This window comes from Bacillus rossius, chromosome 3 (assembly GCF_032445375.1).
Source record: "Bacillus rossius redtenbacheri isolate Brsri chromosome 3, Brsri_v3, whole genome shotgun sequence".
Taxonomy (NCBI): Eukaryota; Metazoa; Arthropoda; class Insecta; order Phasmatodea; family Bacillidae; genus Bacillus; species Bacillus rossius.
In genome coordinates, this window is record NC_086332.1 from 107,727,054 (window position 1) to 107,746,220 (window position 19,167).

Genomic DNA, 19,167 nt, shown 5'->3' on the forward strand with positions numbered 1-19,167 from the left:
TAAAAGTAAATTTGTAGAAACGCGAAATATAGTTTAAATAAGTATTTTACTTTTAAAATAAAACCATATTTTGAACGGAACACTGACTATTGACCCAATACAAAGTTTTAATAGCTAATTTTCACTTCACTCGGGTACAGAATCCCATCATTCAGTGATTTCCGTGGCTAGCTTCTTTTGGGATTTCATCATTCTCAAATGACGGTAAGGGAAGCTCCTCTTCAAGGTCGCCTAACGATGCTGATAAGACCTGCCGGGTAATTTGAATCGTTGGTCTGGGATTTTCGAAGAGGGGGGGGGGGGGGTGAAGGATGATGTCACGACTGGGCTGGTTAACCTAGTTCTGCCAAATACCACCAGGGGCGTATACGGCCGATACCCAGCGATGAAAGCGATCGCAGCGGCGGAGCTTGGAACTACAACAATTCTTCTAAGAAACCGGACAGAAAATTTAACCTGGGCTCGCGACTTCTATACATTATATATATTCAATAATATTATTTTAGTTGAAACTTCACATTGTTTCTTTTCATATTTGTGTTAAGTCAGTACTAACCTTTGTTTAATATAAATATATTTTTATTCATAGTTAAAATACAAGCTATCACAAAACAACTGAAAACTGGTTAACACATCATCACAAAAATTGGACCAGTTGCCTACTGGATCAATGTTTTGGTTTCAATGTCCCTCATATGGTTAAAAAAAAAAATATATTCTGTAGCAATTACGGAGATGGCTAACATTTTTGCTAGCATATTGATTAAATTTTGCAGTTTTGATATGGTTCTCTGGTTGCACTGTGATCACTGCTCGTCACCCTGAGGTATCTTCCGAGTACGAATAATCTCTGCGTAAACCTTTGACGAGCTCTTCGCAGTGCGGGGTCGGCTGGGTTTGCTGAAGTCGACGTGATAAAGCCCGAACTTCTCCCTACAGACAGAAAATTGTTCTATATTAGTTACATTAACACTTTTAATTTTCAGCAAAGCATTCTGTACAGTATATAATGTAAAATATGGAGTTAACCCCAAAATGTATGCTCTAAATAGATTGGGAAAAAAATTATTTTTTTGATATTAAAACTGTTTTTAGTAACTAATTTTTACATTAAGACATTAAAACATGTTACAAACTCACATATACTAGCTATTTTATTTTTATTGTTCCCATGTTGCTTATTACAAATTATTATATTGTAAAATTGTATCACGTATCACTCAACATGACACTGTTTTGATGAAGTAAGTATCGTTGAACAAGTAATTGTTGTATTTCTTGAAAATTGTGCTATCTTTATGAATAAAAATAGTTCATGAAAAATAAAAAAATATAATACCAAAATATCTTGTTTTAAAATGAATTTGGCATAAAAATAAAAACATAAAATCTTGTCTCTGCTAATAATGTTGTATTTGGTGACCACTGAAATTTTTTCTTGTTGTTTTGTGCATAATAAAAACTGATACATTAATAAAAATTTCACAGTTTTGTGTAACTGATGTGTAGATACAAACTATGCACTTGTCAATTATTATTATTATCACAATGAGTGATGAAGATGAACTTAGGTATGACTCCAAAAATTTCTATCTAGTACATGAATCCAAGGTAACAAAATATTATTTAAATTTGTCATTGACTAGTTCGGCTCTATACTTTTATTTTTTTATTTATTTTATTTGCACCCAATAGATTCAATTTTCGAACAGTATGTTCACAGAATATAGGGCTTGTCAGTTTGATATACATTACAATAAGTAAATAACACTTAAAACATATACAATATATACATGACTTATAGACAATATCATATACATAGGTAGAAATTCATATATGATATAAAAAAAGTAGATAAAACTAACACAATTCAATATACATGTCATAAACAGGCCAAGCACTTAATCAAACGTGATAAAATCAATTGGTTAAGAGCAATTAATAATAATATCAAGAATAACCCGAAGAAATTCTGGCACTTTGTAAAAATAATGAAACATGGATATTATGATCATCTATCTCTTGAAGTTAATGGTAGTGTTTCCAATGATCCTAAAATACTTTCTAATACGCTTGCGGATTATTTTTCTAGTGTTTATGTGCCACCTACTCACACAAACAATGTTTCCTGTTCATCTGTATCACATGACACAATTTCTGTTCCTATAATATCTGAAAGTCTAGTACTTTGGGGCATCAAGACTTTAAAAACATCTATGTCAATGGGTCCCGACGGGATACCAAATTTCATATTGAAAGGCTGTTCTCATCTTTTAGTTCCTCTTTTAACTCACTTATTTAACATGAGTTTAAAAACTCAAGTATTTTCTGATGTATGGAAAATTGCCACAGTTATCCCGATTCACAAAAGTGGTTCTAAATTAAAGGTATCAAACTATTGACCTATATCTCTATTAAATGGCTTTAATAAAATCTTTGAAAAAATTATATTCAAAATTATCAACTTTCCCTTAAAAAAATACTCTCTCTGTAAATCAACATGGCTTTAGAATTGGAATGTCTACTGCTACAAATTTAATTACCTTCCTCAATCCTATCTACTATGAAGTCACTAACAGGGGCCAGGTTGATGCCTGTTACTTTGATCTAGCCAAAGCTTTCCATTCTGTTAGTCATCCACTTCTACTTGTTAAACTATCCAATTTTGGTTATCTGACAACTTTGTTAATTGGTTTTCGAGTTACCTCAGTAACAGAAGTTTCTTTGTCTCTATTAACAACTGTACTTCAACTCTTCACAATACCTGTTCTGGTGTTCCTCAGGGCGGTACTTTATCTCCTTTACTTTTTAATCTATATATCGATGATATCACACATGTCTTGTCCCACTCTACTGGTCTTCTGTTTGCAGATAATCTTAAAGTCTGTAGAAAAATCATCTCAATCAATGATTGCATTTTATTGCAATCCGACATCAAGGCAGTTAATCTTTGGTGCAAATCAAATCTTGTCCGTCTTAATCATGATAAAACAAAAATTATTTCCTTTACCAGGAAATATTTTCCTATAAACTATGAGTACAAATTAGAGAATTTAATTCCAAAAACGACTGCTTTAAAAGATCTTGGAATTATTCTTGATTCTAAATTATTTTTTCATCAACATGTAGATTTTTTAATTTCTAGTTCTCGAAGAACACTTGCCCTAATTAAATATATTACTTACCATGCCACTAATTCAGATTCCATTATTTCTCTTTTCTTAGCACTTATTAGGTCAAAACTAGAATATTGTTCAGTAATATGGAACAACATTAATTCATCTGATATTGATAAAATTGAAAATATTCAAAACAAATGTATTAAACTTATTACTCAAAAATCATTTCCCCCTCCTAAATTAACATCACTTTTTGATCGGCGTGCCCTTCTTGACCATCTTTTTATTTCCAATTGTTATTCTTCTAAAATCAATTGTAAATACATCTTAGATAATACTGGTTTAAGAGTCCCCCAGTATCATAGTCGACTTACGTCTACTTTCTGTACAATCAAGAGAAAAAATGATATTATTTTTAGATTAATAAGAAATTATAATAGTTTAGACCCAATAGTAACAAGCTTAGCCAATTAGTATATTATTTTAGTAGCACTTGCAGCCAATTCAATTAACTGTGTATTCTTAATCCACTAATTTTCTGTATTTTTGAATTTATTAATATTTTTTGTTTATTATTTTTTTTTGTTTGTTTTGTTTTGTGTCCTTTGTCTGTGGTGTCTCTTGTGTATTGTGTGTGTTTTTTTGTATCATGCACACCCCTGTAATCTCTCCTCAGAGTGTTGGTGTGCATGTCACAATTTATAAATAAATAAATAAATAAATAAATAAATAAATAAATAAAATCAATCAGTTAATCTTAAAAGCTCTTTTTTACCATAAAGGATACATTGTTTCAGGCTTTACTTGAAACACACAAGACCATAATTCAAACATTATTTTTATATAAAAAAAATTACAAGCTTAAAAAGTAATCGTATATTTCTTGTATGCTATAAAAGCATTTATTTTCAAACATATTATGAATTTTTTTGTTATATATTCCAAAATTTACTTCAGCAGTTACATGCTTAGGTAATCTAGTATACATTTGTAAACCTATATAAAACGTGCTTCTACTAAATAAAGTACTTGAATGTTACATTATTCTAAGTTTTTCTGCATTTCTTGAATTGTAATCGTGATAATTTTTATTTTTAGTACAACATTCAATGTTCTGATGTACAAGTTTTAATACCTGGATAGCATATACTGTGTAAACAGTATTTATCTTTAGAGTTACAAAAAGAGGCTTGCAAAAGGTTCTATTTCTTACACCAGTTATTATGCGTAAAGCCTTTTTTTGTTATAAAAATATTCTATTTATATATTTGGAGCTACCCCAAAATTCAAGGCCATATTTCATTATAGAATGGAAATAAGCATAATACACTTTTTTCATTGTGTTCAAATCCAACAATTTTTTAAGTGCCCTTAACAAATAGCAGATTGAAGAAAGTTTATTTTCAAGTTTATTTATATGTTCTGACCATGACAGTCTTTTGTCTATATATAGTCTTAAGAATTTTACAACAGTTGTATCTTCTATGTCAATATTGTTATAACTTGTTAGAATTTGAGGTTCTTCCTTTATGTTTTTTTTAAATTGTAGAAATTGTGTTTTTTTCTATATTCAGTTTCAGTTTATTATTATGGAACCAATTTTCCAAGGTAGTTAGATTTGTAACTATTTTTTGTCTACGCAACTCACAACTACTTCCTCCAACTAATAGACTTGTGTCATCTGTGAACAGGGCTACTGTGCTGTTCTTAATATGTTTGGGTAATTCATTAATATATATTAAGGAAAAGCAAAGGGCCTAAAATGCTCCCTTGTGGTACTCCTGTCTTTACTACATCCCAATTTGAAATAAATTTAGTATTATTAATCTCTATTTCAACCCTCTGTGTTCTGTTACTGAGATAGGATTGGAATAATTTATATGCTGAACCATTTATTCCTAGATTATGAAGTTTTTCTAATAATCTATCATGATCAACCAGATCGAATGCCTTGGACAAGTCACAAAAAAACGCAAATGTTAATTTTCCTTTATCGAAGTGATTCAATGACTGTTTTTGTAAGTTGAAAAACTGCTGTCATTGTTGATTTCTTCTTCTGAAAACCACTCTGTTCTTTACAAATTAATTTATGTATTTCTAGGAATGTAGTAAATCTTTTATGCAGTAAACTTTCAAATACAGGGTCCCGCAAAAAGACCTCCCGTATTTGGAGAGGGCGCTGCGTGCGTTGTGGTAGGGATATGTCGATGGAGGGGATATCGATCGAACGTGCCATTGTCAGTAGGTGCAATGGCGTAGCGTGGCGAACATTGTGCGTTTGTTGTGGAGGAGTTTATTCGTAACTGAAGTTCTGTGATTAATACTCAGCGAGCATTTCACATTCGGTTCGAACTTGGCCGACATGATTCTGTTCTGGATAGAAAAACTATTCACGTTTGGGTATCAAACTTTAGAGCAACAGGTTCTGCACTGAAAAGAAAATCGACCTCGGACTGTTACAACACCGGAAAATGTGGCACGTGTGAGAGCATCCATCCAGCAATCTCCAAAGCGTTCAGCACTTAAACAGGCAGCTGCCCTAGGATTGTCTGATCGGAGTGTAAGAAGAATCCTGCACAGAGATCTTCACATGCACCCATACAAAATGATGGTTTCCCAAGAATTAAGTGAGAGAGATTTTGAAACTCTTAGAGCTGTGTGAACATTCCCCCTGGCGCTGTGTTGATTTCATATGATGAGGCCCACCTTCACTTGTCAGGTACTGTAAATAAAAAAAATTTCCTCTACCGGGACTCGAACCCGTCTACGTGAGGACCGAGAGCAGATAGGGAGAGGAATTCGTCGAGGTGTGAGTGTTATCGTTCGAGCCAGGACCTGCCTAGTTAAAGGCCGTAGCTAGTAATACAGTGTCAGTATATGTAGCCTGTAGGGGAGAGGCTGCGACTCCCAGAGCTAGCGAATAAAGTTTGTGCTACGAGCATACCGAGCTTTTCATTCGGGAGAGGGAGAGCCCACCAAGACACCCACCGCCTGCCAGCCGACCAGCTCGCCAGACTGCCCTCGACCCAGGGAAGAGCGGCCACTTCAGCGATCACCGGAGCCGCCAGACTCTCTGTGGGTAAGCAACCAGCAACCCATGTCGTATTTCTATCGAGGGCAGGGGGCTAAGCAGACCCCGAGGCCTTTACCGAACGGCAGTGCCTTACCCCCCTCCAACCCACGGCCAATACCCGTGGAGGGAGATTCATCAGTCCCCGCCCCGTGGGTATACACGAAGGCTCGGGACCGAGCAGCAGCAGCCCGCCGACAGAAGACCGTTGGTCCCCGCCAGACGGAGGTCTTCTTCCCGGCCCACACCCGGGTCAACCCGAGTCCATCCCCTCCCCCTAAAGGGATAACGTTGGAGAAGAGCCGCCCCTCCACCATATCGCTCGGCGGCTCTGACGCCCATCTACAAGGCCTGCCTAGGTGGGGTTACCCCCCTGAACTCATACGGCCATTCCCCCCTACCCCACAAAGGAATCTCCATTGACCCGGCATAGATAGCACCACTAGCAACCCCCATAGGCAGCCACAATTGGAGCAGGGGACACCCCGATTAGAGAGTGTCACGCGACAATTAGTGGCGCCCAACGTGGGGCCGACTTTTTTGGATGCGCCAGTAGACGGCCACCCACCGCTGCCCCCTGAGATAACCAAATAGCTTCAAAGACAGTTCTGAGACTGACCAAAACTCAGTGGCGCCCAGAAAACAATACTCGAAGCAATCATGGCCGCACCTAGCCCCCAAGAACGTGGTTCAAATCCACCACAGACCTTGGAGGCATTACAAAAGTGCCCTGCACCCAGCTGTAATGGAGAAGGGGAATATTACCTTGAATGCAACACCTGCATCAGGCAATTTCACGGCAGATGCCTTGGGTGGACAGATGAAGCCCGAGAATGGGAAGGGATGGAGTACAGATGTGCGGACTGCCGATTGCAGGCAAGAAAATGTGCACTACCCACTTGCGATGGGACAGGGAACACACGAGTCACCTGCGAGAATTGCTCGCAAACCTACCATATGGTGTGTCTAGGATGGAGGGAGGAAGTAATTAACATTGCGGGGCTAGAATACAGATGCCTAGACTGCAGAGCGCAACGACCTCTAGTTACGCGGCCCAACTCCCAGTTACCCAATAATGGAATAGGAAGCCTAATGCTACCCGAATTTAACGGACTGTCCCACGAGAACCCCAGAGACTTCCTGGAACAATGTGAAAACCAGTTGGAAGAGGTAGGAATCCCCCGTCGGCACTGGCTCCAGTATGGCCGCCGCCAACTGAAAGGAAATGCGGCCCAGTGGTGGGGCACGTACGGAGATTTTGTAACAAGTTGGGAGGAATTGAGGACCCGGCTCACCTCTAAATATGCAGGGACGGAGCTGATGGCAGACCTAAACCGCCAGTTCTATAGCAAAGAACAGGCCCCACAAGAGGAAGCGGAAATATTTATCCGGAAGAAGATGCAGATATACAGGCGCCTACACCCGGAGCATCCCCCAGAAGCAGGCATCCCGTGTATCATAGAGCTTTTACAACCAAACATCCGCTCGTTCCTACGAGCCCCCCTAGCTACAAATATCGAAGAATTGGTGGACAGGGCAAGGGCACTAGAAAGAGACAGGCCTAGCAAACAGACCATTGAAAATCCCAGGCCAATACCCATGAGCACAGGCCCCACCCAGAAAGGCCCAGGCCTGGCAAGGCCCTCTGAGCAGCCTGCCCAGTACAGGCTGCCCCGATGTTGGTTTTGCCCGGGTTTCCACCTGAACAAAGACTGTCCAACCCGGAAAAACGACACTAACTCGCAAGAGAAGGCGAAAGGGCAATTGGCCCCCACTCCCCACCAGGGAAACGAGCAAGCGGGAAGGACCAGGGGACCAGCCAACCCGACAGGACAGTAACGGTCTCCACCCTTCGGTGTACGGGGAATGATGATGTCACTCAACCAATGCCTAGAATCGTAGTAGCAATAGGGGACCAAGAGATAATAGCTCTCCTCGACTCAGCTGCAACGGCAAATTTCATCCACTCTTGCCAAGTACCGTTAGAGCAAAGACACTGTGTCCAGCCAGCTACGGCCAAAGTACTGCTGGCAGACCCAACTAAAGAGATTCTGGTAGAAGGGGACATCCAGCTGCCCCTAAAAACGAGGGCAGGAGTACACCCCACACTCTTCATAGTAACCAATCAAATTGAGGAGGGGGTCATCCTCGGCCAGCCCTGGCTACAAGAGCAAAGATGCATCCTAGACTATACCACAAGGAGAGCACACTTTGGCAGCAAGGGCAGAACCACGGAGCATTGGCTAGGACAAAATCCAGCCCAAGACCCAGGAGAAATTCCGATTAGGGACGTGAAGCATCAGCTGGAGCCTCCCCAAGCTGAGCAACTACTGCGAACCCTCAACCTACACCAAGGGGTCTTCTCCGAAAACGGACCTCTTCGTCAGACTAAGACCACAGCCCATGAGATTCATTTGAGCTCCGAGCAACCCATATATGAACGACCAGGGAAGCCATCTTTGGAAAAAAGAAAGATCATCGGCCAACAAATAAGAGAGATGAAGCAACAGAGAATTGTGGAGCCAGCAAATTCTCCTTACAACGCACGCATTGTGTTGGCACCTAAACACAACGGAGAACTGAGGTTCTGCGTGGACTACCGCCCTCTGAACAAATTGACGTACAGCGCCGCGCCCCCAGTGGTGGATATCGGCCACACCCTCAGAGAGTTGGGAGATGCCTGCATCTTCTCTACGCTCGATCTCAGATCAGGGTACTGATACCCGTCGCGGCTGAACATCGGAAATACACGGCTTTCACAACCCCGAACGGGGAGAGTCTGCAGTTCCGAGTAATGCCATTCGGGCTGAAGAACGCCCCCTGCACGTTCCAACACCTAATGGCAACTGAAGTGCTGGCTGGAGAAGTAGCAACATTTTGTGTAGCATACATGGATGACATCATTGTGTTTTCCCGGACCTGGGAAGAACACCTGGGACATCTCAAACAAGTTTTAGAACGGTTAGAGATGCACAACTTAACATGTCGAATGGAAAAGTGTGAATTCGGGATGTCACAGATCAACTACCTGGGACATGTCGTCACCTCGGAGGGGAACCAGCCCCAACCAGAAAAAATCAGAGCAATCCAAGAAGCACAGGCCCCAAGGAACCCGAAGCAATTGAAAAGCTTCATGGGCACCTGTGGATGGCTGAGGGACTACGTGCCAAACATGGCAGAAGTCACAAGCCCCCTACTCACGCTCCTCCGAAAGGGACAAAAGTGGGAGTGGACCACTGAAAGGGAACAAGCCTTCCAAGCAACCAAGAGTTTGTTTGTAAATTTACCCACTCTGCACCGACCCACAGCAGGCCAACGAATGATACTACAAACTGATGCCAGCCTCAAGGGACTCGGGGCTGTACTGTATCAGCAGGGAGGTGCAGGGCAGAGGCTAATAATAGGGTATGCCTCCACAACCCTCAATGATGCCGAGACCAGGTATCATAGCAATGAACTAGAGTGCCTGGCTATCGTTTGGGCTATCAAGCGATACAGATATTACCTGGAAGATCCACCCTTCACCCTTCGAACAGATAATCAGGCCCTCACATGGCTTCACCGACTGAAAGACAGCAAGGCAAAGCTCGCTAGATGGGCCATACTACTAGGGGAATTCGACTTCGAAGTCGAACACTGCCCAGGCAAGCACAATGAGCTCCCGGACGCACTGTCGAGATTCCCTATCACCTCTCACCGGGAAGACCAAGCAGAAGAGGAGTCGGAGAGAATATTTCCCCCAAGTCAGAAGCCACTGCAGAAAGGAGGGACCGAACTACGTCTCCAGACAATCACGGGCGGAAATGAAAGGGACCAGTTTCTCAGAAGCCAACAGAATGACCCGGGTGTGAGGAACCTGCTTGCCCAGTACCCGGAACATTACCAGGAAAAAGATGGGGCAATCTGGACTCGCACCTCCCCACAACGCAAAAACTGGAAACTATGGGTCCCCCCATCATACCGGGAATCCCTAATATACCAGATGCACGATCACGACCAGGCAGGGCATCCAGGGATCCAAGGAACAGTAGACGCTATAGCCGAACGGTATTGGTGGCATGGGATCACGAGGCAGGTCAGGGAGCACGTGAACCAGTGCACTATCTGCACTCAAGCAAAGGCACACCCACCCCAGAAAGCACCAATGTACCCTAGGCATCCTAGGGTGGCCTGGGACACCATAGCCCTGGACCTAATGGGTCCCTACCCACGGACCAAACGGGGCAAGCAATATATACTCGTGATAACTGACCTGTTCTCAAGATGGGTCGAAGGTTTCCCCCTAGCCAGGGCTGAGGCAAAACACATTATCGCGGTAATGGAAGATGAGGTCTTCTCAAGATGGGGATACCCGAGGAGGGTTCTCACAGATAACGGGGCCCAATTCACGGGGAGAATGTGGGAAAAGGCCTGCAGGAAATGGGATGTGGAGAAATGGACCACCCCTACCTATCACCCACAAGCAAACCCCACAGAGCGCAGAAACCAGGAGATAAAGAAGGGAATTCGACTCCGGATCAACAATGATCACTCCACATGGGACAAGCACCTCCCAACCATCCTCTTTACACTAAGAAGGCGGCAAAACGAAGCCACTGGAATGTCCCCAAGCAAGCTGCTTCTCGGAAAAAATCTGAAGCGCCCCGGGGAATGGAGGTGGACGGAGCAACCACCAGCAGGGGAACCTCCAGAAGGCACTTCCCAGGAGAGACAGGAGCAAGCGCATAGGAACCAAGAAAGATACATCCGACAAAAATACCAGAAGCCGGAAGAAGGAAAACCTCGAATAAGAGAGGGGGACCAAGTATGGGTACGGAGTCACCCCATAAGCAACAAAAGCAGACAGGTATGCGCATCCTTCGCACCCAAGTGGGAAGGTCCCACAACCCTCCACCGCCTACATAACAATACAGGGTGGGTGGTAGATGGCAAGGGGAAACTCAGGAAGATACCCCTAAAACAAATAAAAAAGGCAATCATTTTGGACGGACACCAAAGTCCGGTAGCCCACATCGACAACGATGAACAAGACGTCTTCAGAGGTTTCGAGGCCAGATACCCGGCAGAGCAGAAAAACCAAGTTCAGCACCAAAGCCAGGTCAAATATCAGGAGTTCCAGGTGGATCTCCTGGATGACCCCATCCCAGACCCCCACCCCGAGGTCACCACCCACAGGCCAAATACGGCCCCCCTAATGCCATGCAACCCAGCAGACTCGACCTGCCCGTCACCCAAGGTCCAGCAAGGGCAGTCGAAAACACTGGAACCCGCGGAGATCCCTTCCCAGGCCGACCAGGCGGCTAAGGATCTCCCAACCCCGTCCAGCACAGCAGCCGAGGGGAAGGCGGTGGAGCAGTCGACTCCATCCGCCAGGACGGCTGGCAGCCAGGACATCACAGCACCCTTCCCAGAGGGGCCAGTACAACCCCAGGACCAGCTCCCAAGGGCGAGCCGCAGTAGCAGCCTGCCTAACCAGGAGGCAGATCCAGCCCCTGGAGTACGTGCCATCGTGCCAGCATGGCGCCGGCCCACCAGCACCCAGCCGCCGCCTCCAAAACGAGGGCAGCCCTGGAGGTCCTGCCGAGCCAGCGTGGAGGACCGACCCGGTCGCTACCGGGTAGATCACCCCAAGCAAGACCAGATGCCAAAGTGAGAGTGCGCGAATGGCCATTTTGCAAGAGGGGTGAGGCCGTGACCCTCACCACCTTAGGAGCTTCGACAAGCTACCTACTTAGGTTAAGCGAGTCACGCCAGCCCTGTGTGCGGGAACAGGAAAACTGACTAGAGTAGGCCTCAAGCAAACAAGCGTTTGAAAGACTCTCACCTATGGACATTGTGTTGATATTTTCATGTATATAACGTAAGAGCCAAGCAAGAGGCTCCCCTAAAATGTGAATGTAAATAAGGGTACCATGTCTGTTCACTTGTCAATACTTAGCAGCCTCCCCTAGGAACATGTATATAGGATGAGAATGACCCAAAAGTGCATTAGGGATAACCTAACCACGACGAAGGAACGAGTAGACCAAGTAAATGTATATACAAATAGGGCGGAACCAACCCAGCATTAAAGATTGCAAACTTTGGTAGGGCACGACATTTTTGCAGCACCAAAAAGACATTCAAAGTACAATTAATGGTGCTGCCAGGGCTCTGGTTCCATAGCTTAAGTAGGGTCGCATCTCATCTAGTCATAAGTATTGGATATTGTACGTCAAGCTCCAAGCCTTGAGCCCCCTTGTCTTTTGGAGCACTTAAACATAAAAAGTCTCCACCCGATCATCATTCCAGAAGGAGGGATTGTGTCACACCTCATCCACTAGCACCAACCCAACCTGAGGGCCAATCTCTGCCTCACCCTATCCCCAACTCCAAGAAGACGAAGCAGGAAGGATGGCATCAACCCGACAGCAAGAAGGAAGGAGGGACCACCAGGAGGATCCGGCCTGCACACGTGGAAAGTGGCTGCCGCCTTTTCAAGGTGGGGGGGGTTTGACGTGCGACGTGCCGCGCACGTCTGTAATCTCGAAGCCGTCAGCCCCTTCCTTCCTAAACACGTGTGCGGGCCGCGCCAGATGGCCATCACGGCTGTCACCGCCCGGCCACGCTCGCGTCGCCCGTTGCCAGGGCGACGACTCCCGCGTCTCTGGTTGCCCGGAGCAACCAGGCCGAGCGCCGGCGGAGCTGGCCGACACCCCCCGACCAGCCGCTACCTCCCGCCTACCCCCTCTCCCACCAGGCCGGCCGAGTGCGCGCGCAGCCTCTTCCCTCCGCACCCTCCTCCACCCCGACCGGCCGCCACCCCGCCTACCCCTCTCCCTCCAGGCCAGCATTTTGCGCACGGCACTACTGCTGCCTGGAATTCCGGGAAGCGGCCGGCAATTCCCGGAATCCCTCGCCCTCCGACGTCACGCCCAGGCCCTCAGGATGGGTATAAAAGGGCCAGCCCTTGGCCCAGGAAGGCAGTTGGTGTCCCAGTGGCACCACGGCCGCCGAGGTCTCTCTCTCACCGTGCCACCACTACAAGAGGACTCCGGGACTCGAACCCGTCTACGTGAGGACCGAGAGCAGATAGGGAGAGGAATTCGCCGAGGTGTGAGTGTTATCGTTCGAGCCAGGACCTGCCTAGTTACAGGCCGTAGCTAATAATACAGTGTCAGTATATGTAGCCTGTAGGGGAGAGGCTGCGACTCCCAGAGCTAGCGAATAAAGTTTGTGCTACGAGCATACCGAGCTTTTCATTCGGGAGAGGGAGAGCCCACCAAGACACCCACCGCCTGCCAGCCGACCAGCTCGCCAGACTGCCCTCGACCCAGGGAAGAGCGGCCACTTCAGCGATCACCGGAGCCACCAGACTCTCTGTGGGTAAGCAACCAGCAACCCATGTCGTATTTCTATCGAGGGCAGGGGGCTAAGCAGACCCCGAGGCCTTTACCGAACGGCAGTGCCTTACCCCCCTCCAACCCACGGCCAATACCCGTGGAGGGAGATTCATCAGTCCCCGCCCCGTGGGTATACACGAAGGCTCGGGACCGAGCAGCAGCAGCCCGCCGATAGAAGACCGTTGGTCCCCGCCAGACGGAGGTCTTCTTCCCGGCCCCCACCCGGGTCAACCCGAGTCCATCCCCTCCCCCTAAAGGGATAACGTTGGAGAAGAGCCGCCCCTCCACCATATCGCTCGGCGGCTCTGACGCCCATCTACAAGGCCTGCCTAGGTGGGGCTACCCCCCTGAACTCATACGGCCATTCCCCCCTACCCCACCAAGGAATCTCCATTGACCCGGCATAGATAGCACCACTAGCAACCCCCATAGGCAGCCACAATTGGAGCAGGGGACACCCCGATTAGAGAGTGTCACGCGACACCTCCAACCTAAGTTAAACCAGTTTCTTAGAGACCATGCAGAGGGAGAAGTCTGGTTCCAACAAGATGGCGCCACAGCTCAATTTTGAGAGAGTTGTTTCCTGAATGTCTTCTCTCTTCGTGAGGAGACATCGCCTGGCCCCCGAGATCGTCTGATTTATCACCTTGTGACTTTATTCTTTGGGGACATTTAAAGGCGTAAGTTTATAAACATCGTCCCACAACCCTGCAAGCACTTAAGGAGGCAATCACCCAGGAAGTGGCTGCCATTCCACCGGAAATGACACTACGAACTATGGACAACTTCCTGGAAAGGCTTCGTCAATGTGTCAACAATGGAGGATGCCATTTATCTGACATAATGTTTAAAACCAAGTTATTTGAAATGGCATAGTATTTGTTGTTCACAATTAAAAGTATTTTTTCTGTATCTTTCTTCGTTTGTTTGTATCTGCCTTTTGAAATATGGAAGATCTTTTTGCTGGACCCAGTATTTTAGAAAAAATAGGTAGCAGACTAATTGGTCGATAATTTTCTAATTTAGTTCTGTCCCCCTTCTTATAAATTGGTATAACCTTGGCTTTCTTTAGACTGTCTGGAAAAATTCCTTCTTTAAATGCTTGATTAATAATTAATTTTAATGGTTTAAGTATATGTTTGTAACAAGACTTAATAACCAAGTTAGATAACCCATGTATATCTAGAGTTTTTTTATTTTTTAACTTTATTATTGCTTTAGCTATTTCATAATAGATGCTTTTTTGTTTCCATCAACAACAGTTCTGCTACATATTTTAAAGTTCCATCTGGGGTCCCGCAGGGTGGTACTCTCTCTCCATTACTTTTCAATATTTTCATAGATAATAATACATTTGTACCTAAACATTCGAGTGGTGTATTGTTTGCCGATGGTTTTACAATTTTCAGAAGTATTAACTCTATCAATGATTGCATGTTACTTGAAATTGATATACATGAAATTAATAATTGGTGCTTATTAAATTTAGTAACTCTTAACACAAGTCAAACAAAAATTATCTCCTTCACAAGGAAATATCATCCTGTAAAATACGATTATGTTCTTAATAAAATAATCCCAATCACTTCTACTATAAAAGATTTAGGTATACTACTTGACTCAAAATTATATTTTCACTTGCATGTAAATTACTTAGTTACTAGTTCCAATAGAACATTAGCATTAATCAAATACATGTATATTACTTTCTATGCTACAAACAGTGACTCTCTTCTTTGTCTTTATTTATTATCACTTGTTAGGTCTAAGTTAGAATATTGTTAAGTTATTTGGAATTCAATTAATGTTTCTGATAGCAATAAATTAGAATCCATTCAGAATAAATTTTATAAAATAATTAAACTTAAAAACTTCTCTCAGCTTACAATAGATTCTCTTTCTGAACGCAGTATCTATCTGGATTATGTATTTATTAAAAACTGTTACTGTTCCAAATTAATTTGTAGGTTCATTCTTTATAATACTGGCATTAGAATTCCCCAATTTAACAGCCGTTTAACATCTACCCTATGTACATACCATTGAAAGAATGATATTTAGACTCATTTCTAATTTCAATAAAATTGATAATCTTAATCTGTAAAAGTGTAGCTAATGTAATTATTTTTACGTAAGCCTATAATACGTGTTATTTTCTTATCAAATTTATTACAATGTCGGCAATTAGTAATTTTATTATAATGTCTATGTTTTGAATTTCTTTTATGTGTTTTATATTTTGATGTTTATCCTTAATAGGTATATTTTAAACTTTATTTGTTTGTTTGTATTGTTTATATGTTGTCCTTGTATATATATGTCGTGCCCACCGCTAAAGCCCTCGGCTGTTGGTGGGCATGTTACAACATAAATAAATAAATAAATAAATACATTTTCAGTAACAGGATAGAGTATAAAATTTAATTTATGATGTGTATCATTAAAGTGATTTTAGTTTTTACCCAAATTGGATATGTTTTAGGGTTTATTTTATCACTTATATTTACATAGTGAGAATTGAAGGCATTTACTTCTTTTTGGGAGGTGATTAATGTACCACCTATATTTAGTTCTATTCTTGATTCAGCCTGTAGAGCCTCATTTCCTATGTTATTAAGTTATTATTAATAATGTGCCATACCTCCCTTGGTCTATTTAAGCAATCCCTTATTTTTTTATTAGTAAATTGGTATTTAGCTGTTTTTACCACTTTACGGTATATTTTGTTATAGGTACGGTATTGTAATAGTTTATAAAAGTCTTATCATTTGTTTTTTTTACTAAAACTATGTAATATTTTTAATTTTTTACTAGAACTAATAATGCCTAGGCTAATCCAGCCAGGTTTAATATGTGAAGACTGCAAGTTTCTCTTAATATTTTTTTAGTAATTTTAGGATATGATTCTTCAAAGTAAAGCATAAATTGATTTATGAATGTGTTAAAATTATTATTTACATTCTTCATTTAATTTATTTCAAGCCATTTTTCAGCAGCAAGTCTCGAATTGAAGTGACAATAATTTTATTCATTGTATATTCTAATAGTTTGTATTTTTAAATCATCAGCTATGTAGTTTTTTTTTCAGCTCAATTTTAATAACTTGTACACAATGATCAGTTATTCCTGGATCAGTGTTAATTACAGTAACATAATCAATAGCAGAGTTGGAATTATTTGTACATCGTGCATAACCTCATATCTTATTTTCTAAATTGAATGAACTAAATAAATTTTATAACTGCTGTTTTGCTCTGCTGTTTACACTAAAGTCTATGTTTAGGTCCCCACAAAGTAGTATTTTTTTTGTTCATACTAGTTTTATAAATTTGTGTCAATATTAATTCTAGTTTATTAAAAAATAACTAAGTTACATTTTGGTGCTCTGTATAGTGAAATACAGATTGAGCCGGCAGCCCGACGTAATGACTTGGGTTTTGAAGTGCCCGCCGCGGGACTGCTGATTTCCCCTCCTCTAGGTCCGATTTTTCCTTCCTTACCCCTCCTGAGTTGTATCTGTCCACGCTGCGCATGCGCCGACGTCATGTCGAGGCTATATAAAGACGCAAATTTTGTTAACTCGATCTTCTTCGGCGTACATTTGAATTGATATGTTGTAGATCAACCTGGTCCCTAGTACAGGCGGGTGCGTGGGCAGCACTCAGCGTAAGTAATGGTCGTTAGGAATACTTATAATTTTTCTATCTAGTCACTTTGTTTCGGCTCACCCTTTGAAATTGACTTAATGATGTGTTTAGTAGAGTTAATATGATATAATGAATTTGTGATTATATTGTAAGACATTATTTCTGCCGTAATCTGAGCTAGCGGGTTTGTGGACGGACCATATTTGGCAAACTGCACAAGCATGCTCACGAATGAATACCGTTCGGGTTAAGCGCATCATGAAGTTGTTAAGCACGTTGCATGACTGACACATTTTTAAAATTAATTGTAAGGTTAAACAGGTGCACTTGTTGTTCGAGAAAGTAGCTAATTCTGTGTGGTGTACGTGGTTGTCTGCGACATACACGCTGTCTGCGTAACCTTGAACCTAAAGAGACAGCAAACGTATTTAGTAACGTCTTATTGAAATTAAATTTACAGAGCAGTATTAGGTTGCACGCGAGTTGTGACTTTTGTATAAACATGTAACTTTGTTATTTCTTTTTTGTGTAAAAATATGTAACCAAGTTCCTGTAGTGAATGTGAAAATGTCATTGAATGTGCTGAAGAGATAAAAACCACACAAGTGTAAAATAAACGATCATGTTAAGAAATTGTTAAGAAATATTTTGATTTTCTTTCAGAACATGCAGGGTTACACAGTTGCTTGCCTTGTATGAAACTAGCGTCGTGAGGGCTTATTTTTAAGATCGCTGGTTTCAAGGTAATTGGTGACATATTAAAGGTAATTTCAATGGCTGAGCATTCAAAAACCCCTTCATCACTTAGGTTTTTCAAAACACCATTCTCAGTAGAGATCATTATTAAATCCTTTTGAACAAGTATACAACTCCCTCCATATCCTAGTCCTGTTCGACAAAAGGCACTTACAATTTTATAACCTGATATCCAATTCATTTTACATTCAATAGCAGTTAACCAATTTTCAGTGAGGCAAATTACATGAGGCCTTAATGACTATTTCTGGAACCTTATTTCTTAGAGACTGAACATTTAAATGCATCACATTAAAAGAATTGGTATTCATTAAGTATCTATTTAAATTGTTATTAGTTGGATTTAGCTGAAATCCGACTGGTGCATATTGAAAATGCATGTGCTCTTGGTGCTGCTGTTTCTTCTGACGAAGTATTGCATAGTGATCTAGTGGTTGCGGAGGCATATGTTGACTTAAATTAGTAGTTTGCACTGATGACTTGATGGAACTGGAGCTGGAACTAGGCCTATGTTCATAAAATGTTGTATTAATTGATGTTCGATAACTATTTTCTCTATGATTGGCTTTGAGTGATATCCTGCACCACAGTGAGTCATATGCCTACCTAACTGTTTCCCTGAGTGATTTTAGCATTTACAGTGAAGGGAAGTGAATGAATGTCTGTGTTTTTTTTTTTAATGACTTCTCGATAGTGCAAATTCTGTTGGCTAACTCATCTTTTCCTTTCGAATTTAGGTGTTGGCCATGGGTAGTGTGCAAACTTCTGTCTAGTTCACTTATGTCGCATACACTAACATTTTGAAAATGTTTGCATACCTTGTCGGGAATTTAACAACTACTACATATGTGTGTGTTAATTTTGCTAGACATGATTTGAGATCATTTATTGCCTTTATACTCTCGTTCTTGTTGACATCGTTACTTCCTCCTAATATCACCACTATGTCATTTGAATTTACATCGAAAAAAAGTTCAGTTTGGCAGTTCTTTAATAAAATTGATGATAAGAAATCGAAATGCAAACTATATCAAAAGGATATCAAGTCTGCCGGAAATACGACAAACTTAATTGGGCATATTCGTAATGTTCATAAGGCTGCTTATCTCTAAATTCAGCCGAAACAAAATACATTTAATTCAGTTAATAAAACAGAAGAAGAAATATCGAATCCTCCAAATGCCAAGGATACG

At 42.2% G+C, this 19,167-nt stretch overlaps 1 protein-coding gene across 2 annotated transcripts in view; it reads right to left on the minus strand.

The window, feature by feature from the left end:
* Positions 1-77: 77 nt before the first annotated feature.
* The window catches only part of LOC134531122 (myrosinase 1-like), a 213,356-nt gene continuing 194,266 nt past the window's right edge, over positions 78-19,167 (minus strand). Inside the window, exons 11-12 of one of the 2 annotated variants that reach the window (XR_010074940.1) lie at positions 2,765-2,884; positions 845-933 (exon numbers count right to left, since the gene is read on the minus strand). Coding sequence is in view for 1 of the 2 variants with exons in the window: in XM_063366692.1 (XP_063222762.1) it covers positions 807-933 (127 nt within the window). In the remaining variant the exon portion in view is untranslated. Of the gene's footprint in view, positions 934-2,764; positions 2,885-19,167 lie in introns of both variants that reach the window. The other variant, XM_063366692.1, reaches the window with a different exon arrangement.